Here is a 6,000-nt window from a genome sequence, read left to right as displayed (position 1 = left end):
AGGCTTGTGAGGGAGCCAGAGATCCCATGGGGTGGCCGCCTCCTCCTATTCTGTCTCTGCAGCGGGCCTCTGGGAAGAAATGCAGCTGCAGCCTCAGTGGGAGCTGAGCCCTGAGACTACAGGGCCCCTGTCAGGGCTCTCAATGCCCCAGCCAACAGCGGGGGAGCCTACAGGGAGGGCACAGTCCACCGTTGCCAGTGACAGGAGCAAGCCCCTCTTTTTAATATAGCCTTGCACCTCAGACTGTGGGCTACCACATCATTTGTCTCCAGATTCTCACCACAATCACTCCTAGAGATCACTATTATTATCCCCAAATTTGCAAAGTGGGGAAATAGGCTCGGAAGGCCAGTGACTTCCACAAAATCAGACAGGAAACTGGGGTCTGTACTGAACTTAGGTCATTGTTCTGCAAACCCCACACTGAAGTGGTGTTCTCAGGATGGGTGTGGGCATTCGAGGCTTTTGGGCAATGAGCTTTTCTGGTGCAGCACTGCGGGCCAGACAGGAGGCAAGACCTGAGCAGATGGAGTTTTCTTTCCAGATGAAGAGATAGTGCCTCCTAGAGCAGCACTGGATACCCCAGGTTGAGATGGTCAAGGAGTCCATTTTCCTCCCTCAAAGCAGGGACCGGAGCTGAATTTGGAGAGCTTAGTGCAAAGCTTTCGCAGCAATCCTAGACTCCAGTATAGATGCAGCTGGACTTCCAAACGTCCAGAGAAGACAGCAGGAGCTGGCCTAATGAGCAGGCTGTCACGTCCAGTTTGACTCAGGTTTACCCACTTAGACTCTCGGAGTCCATCTCTGGAGTCTCTCTCTCTCTCTCTCTCTCTCTCTCTCTCTCTCTCTCTCTCGTTTGCGCGTTTCTCTGCCTCTGACTCTAGCCTTCTGCTTTCTGACTGTCTCTCAGCCTCTTGGGTATATCTCTCACGGACTCACTATCTCAGCTCTGAGTATGTCTCTCTCCAAATCTCTTCCCATCTGACTTCTACGCCTACCCTGCTTCTGGGTCCTCCTACCCCAAATCAGAGGACAGAGGAACCCAAAGTCAGTTGGGAGGTGAGCGCCCTCAGCCAGCGTTTCCTGTGGACACAGGGAGAGTCTTGTGCTGGAGAGGTTTGGAAAGAGTGTGCCCGGGAGCCAAGTGCAGCCGTGCCGCGTCGCGCTGCCAGCTTCTGCCTCCCTTGCTGCCTGGGGAGGAGTCAGAGCGCGCGCGCTCCGGGTGTGGAGAGGTAGGGGGATGGCCTCCGCGGCCACCCAGGGGATCCCAAGCTCCTCCCTTCCTTGCTCCTATTGGCCTCGGGCGCCCCCGCCCCCAGCAGCCGGCTCCAGCTCGGGGGACCCGTAGGCTACTACTGGATAAATAGCCCCCGGCGCCCGGCTCGAAGTTAGGGGTGGAGAAGCCCCAGGGCACTGCCGCCACTTTCCCGGGTGCCCGTCAGGCCGGACCGGACAGGGCAGGGTCGGGGGGTGAGCGGGTATACATCCAGACCCCCAGCACTTTGCTATCACACGGCGCCCGGCCGGGGCTCCAGGGTGGCAGAAAGTTTAGGGCAACCCTTGCCGCTGGGGTTGGGCAAAGCCTGGACTGAGCCGCCCCGGACCGAGATATGGAGCTGCTGTCGCCACCGCTACGCGACGTAGACTTGACGGGTCCCGACGGCTCTCTCTGCAACTTTGCTACAGCGGACGACTTCTACGATGACCCGTGTTTCGACTCCCCGGACCTGCGCTTCTTTGAGGACCTGGACCCGCGCCTCGTGCACGTGGGCGCATTTCTGAAACCTGAGGACTCCCACTTCCCTGCGGCTGTGCACCCGGCTCCCGGCGCCCGCGAGGACGAGCATGTGCGCGCGCCTAGTGGGCACCACCAGGCGGGCCGCTGTCTACTCTGGGCTTGCAAGGCGTGCAAGCGCAAGACCACCAACGCCGACCGCCGCAAGGCTGCCACCATGCGCGAGCGGCGCCGCCTGAGCAAAGTCAACGAGGCCTTCGAGACGCTCAAGCGCTGCACGTCTAGCAATCCTAACCAGCGGCTGCCCAAGGTGGAGATCCTGCGCAACGCCATCCGCTACATCGAGGGACTGCAGGCGCTGCTACGCGACCAGGACGCCGCGCCCCCTGGCACCGCGGCTGCCTTCTACGCGCCCGGCCCGCTGCCTTCTGGCCGCGGTGGCGAGCACTACAGCGGCGACTCCGACGCATCCAGCCCGCGCTCCAACTGCTCCGACGGCATGGTGAGGCTGGAACCCCGGGATAGAGGAGGAGTGGGGCAGCTCTCGGGGTACATCTATGAAGCATTTCCTCTGTGGGGAGGGTTGGACAGGTAACCTTCCGGGGAGTGGATCCCGTGTCCTGGGTAGTGTTTGGGGGACGCACGGCAAACATGCGAGCCACCTGATTGGGAGTGCTATTAGAACACTGCTGCGCCGTGGTCTGTTCCCCACCCCCGGCTGTATTCCTATTTCCAAAGTTAAGATATGTGCTCCTAGGTGACTGTCCACCTTCTACTTGGCCTGACAGCTCCTGTCCACCCTCAAGTAGGACAGGAAACTCGTGGCTGAGGCTTGGGGAGCTGGGGTGGGGACACAGAGAGTGATGTTCCAGTGGTCCCGCGGCCTGAGTCGATCGCCCTTGCCCTTTGCAGACGGATTACAGCGGCCCCACCAGCGGCGCCCGGCGACGGAACTGCTACGATGGCTCCTACTTCAGCCAGGCGCCCAGCGGTGCGTATTCGCGCCTCGTTCCCACGTTCCCCTTTGAACAATCCTGGCTTCCCTCTCCCTAGGACCGTCCCCCCGACACACACACCCACCTCCCCCACCTCCCCACCCACCCCCGCTCCACACACACAAATCCTGGAAGAAGGTGCAAGGAACGAAATACCAAGCGCTTAGCCCCCTCTCTTTTTGCCCGCACTCTCCGGGGATCGCGCCGGACAGTGGCAGGCCATCCGTTTCCGGTCGGTCCCAAAGCACCGGGACCCGCGTGGGAGCGTTGTCGGAGACTCACCCCCTGCATACTAACCTCTCCCTCCCCGCGCAGAACCGAGGCCCGGGAAGAGCGCTGCGGTGTCGAGCCTCGACTGCCTGTCCAGCATCGTGGAGCGCATCTCCACCGAGAGCCCCGCCGCGCCCGCGCTTCTGCTGGCCGACCCGCCGCCCGAGTCGTCCCCGGGCGCGCACGAGGCGGCCGCCCCGGACGAGGACGATCGCGGCGCCCCAACCCCTACCCCCGATATTGCGCCGCAGTGCCCCGGGGGCGCGAACCCCAACCCGATCTACCAGGTGCTCTGAGGGTGTCGACGGCCCGTGTGGAAGGACGACGCTATCCACCGCCCGAGGGATGGTGCCCCTAGGGTTCCCTCGCGCCCAAAAGATTGAACCACTGCCCCCAACCGCGCTTTAAAAGCGACCCCTCGCGAGGGAGGAGAGGCGGGAGAACTGATGTGTTTCCGCCTTCGAACCCCAGAGCAAGGACACAGTCTTTTTCCCCCCACCCTTCCCTGAGACCCACTGCGATGACCGGTCTGTGTTCCTCCGTGGGCCAGAGCTGATCCTAGAGGGGCCAGGCCCCTCCTCTTCCTCACCCCTTTGCCGCGTGGGTGGGACTCGCGCAGACCTAGGCCCCAACCCAGACCCCCAATCCCTTATGCGGTCCGTCATCGGTCGTGGCCTCTCCTTTCGTGAGCCCTGGAGACATCAGCTCTTTCCCACCCCCTGCGCGCCGAGCTCCGGTCCCAAGTGTAACAAGTGTAACGGTAACCTCTCCCACTCCCTATTCAGGACCACTTTTTGTAATACTTTTGTAATCTATTCCTGTAAATAAGAGTTGCTTTGCCCGAGCAGGAGCCCCTAGGGCTGTATTTATCTCTGAGGCATGGTGTGCAGTGGGAAAGGAACTTTGTATGTTTATACCAAAGGGGGGCGAGCCGCTGGCCTCGCTCAGGTGTTGGAAATAAAATTGCTAATTTATACCAAGGCGGTCCTGGCTTTCCCTAGGGGTCGGGGCAGACTACTGACCCAATACAGCAGCTAGCCCTGCAGGTGGCAGGCGGATTGCAAGGAGGAGCCCGGAGAAGGAAAGGAGGGGTACCTGTGTCTCCAACATGTGGGGATGTTCTTATGACCATGACCAACATGATCACACGTCAGTCAGCGGTTCTCATGTCAGATGCATATTGGAATGATCTGACTAGTTTATAAAGTGATCCATGCCTGCCCCCACCTCACCCCCGGGAATCTGTTTTATCTATCTGCCCCAGACACCTGGGGCCAGATACTGGTATTTCCTTTTTTAAAAATATATTTTTTATTGATTTCAGATAGGAAGGAAGTGGGAAAGAGAGATAGAAACAATGATGAGAGAGAATCGTTGATCAGCTACCTCCTGCACACCCCACACTGGGAATCAAGCCTGCAACCTGGGCATGTGCCCTGATTGAGAATTGAGCTATGACCCCCTGGTTTATAGGTTGATGCTCAACCACTGAGCCACACTGGCTGGGGTGGATATTGGTATTTCCAAAAGCTTCCCAGGTGATTCTGACAAGCATAGGAGATTGAGAATCACACTTCTCCATGCACAGAGGGGAGCCAGGAGGATCACTGAGAAGTCATGGCCCAGGTGCCACTCAGAATCCTCACGGGTACAGAGGGTGTGCTATGGTGCTCACCGCATGACAAGGAAACACTAAACGGGTGTAAAGGGGCATGGCAAGCTGCCTGGCACTCACAGGCTCTTAGCGATAGGTGTAAACACAAGGGGACGTCGTTGAAGATGAGGCAGGTCCAGACGGCTCAGCTCAGCCAGTAACCAGGCACCTCAGGTAGAGCATCTCAGCCAGCACTCTGATCCCCTAAGACCCAGACCCTGCAAGGAGAGGGGCACGTGCAAACCTGCATCCCTGCAGGTGGCACAGATGCTCTCATCAAGATATGGACACTCTGGGAGCAGAGATGGGGCCACTGATTTAGCCAAGGTGCTGGGGAAGAGGTGCCACTTGAGCTGTATCTTGAGAAACAAGAAAAACAACCCACACACAACCACAGGGGAGAGTTCATACACACACATACACACACAAATACACACAGAGGCACTTCTGCCCTCCCACCCTCCCGTTGAAGGATAGCCTGGCAAAAATTCTTCCGCATTCACATGCCACCCCAGCCCCACCCCCTAACACTCAAGACATCAGTGCTTCCTATTCCCACCCTTACAGACCCTTTTCCCCTCGAAAACCTTATAAGCCCACTTTCAAGGGCTCTTCTCACCAAGTGGAGGCCCTGGGGGAAGCAGGCACGATGTGATGCCAGCAGGAAGGGCCTCATTTCCTATCTGAGCATCTGCTCTCTGCTCCCAGGAGAGCCTTTGCTCTCCCCAACGCAGGGTCCCTGAGGAGCCAGCAGGGTTGCTCTGTTACTAATGATCCTCAGCTTGTCTCCTGGCTGCTTCCCCAGATGTGCCTCTGGGTGTCTTACACTCGTTGAGACCCCTTGGGGCTCATTCATGAATTCATTCATTTAACAGATGCCAAGCCCCATGCTGGGTGAATGCAGAGACCAGTGGACACAGTTCCTGCCCTCGGGAAGCACCCAGACATTTGGGAAAATCGTATCTGTCAGCAGCTGGTTACATGACAATGAATTAAGTGCTATAATGGGGGTATATGCAGCAGAGGGAACACAGTAGGGACAGAAGGGACAGACAAGCAGGTCGCCCCTAATAAGAATCTTGAAGGAGTTGGTCAGGAAAGAGGAGCCAATGGGGTTGCTCCAAGCTGAGGAGACAGTCAGTACAAAGACCCGGAGATGACAGAAAGCAAACTGTGCCTTCATGAAACCAAAGCTGCTCACGGCGAGGGGCCAGAGGTGAGATGGAGAAAAAGCAGAGGCAGGGCCACGGTGATCTCATTTGGGCTTTATCCTGAAGGCAATGGGGAGCCATAGAAAGTCTAAACAGGGGAAGGATTCAAATAAGTCTGTATTTCAGAAAGGCCAG

At 58.0% G+C, this 6,000-nt stretch overlaps 1 protein-coding gene across 1 annotated transcript; it reads left to right on the top strand.

Annotated features, from left to right (window-relative positions):
- Nucleotides 1-1,610: 1,610 nt before the first annotated feature.
- MYOD1 (myogenic differentiation 1) lies at nt 1,611-3,296 on the top strand (the record flags this gene model as incomplete). The annotated part of the gene is made up of 3 exons (XM_081099599.1): nt 1,611-2,237; nt 2,648-2,726; nt 3,046-3,296. The coding sequence occupies 3 exons, from the start codon at nt 1,611-1,613 to the stop codon at nt 3,294-3,296; spliced, it is 957 nt and encodes a 318-aa protein (XP_080955725.1).
- Between the last annotated feature and the right edge of the window lie 2,704 nt (nt 3,297-6,000).

Source organism: Myotis nattereri, assembly GCF_964212035.1.
Source record: "Myotis nattereri genome assembly, chromosome: 9".
NCBI lineage: Eukaryota > Metazoa > Chordata > Mammalia > Chiroptera > Vespertilionidae > Myotis > Myotis nattereri.
Note: the sequence above shows the minus strand (reverse complement) of the source record. Positions and strands in the feature narration are given on the sequence as shown.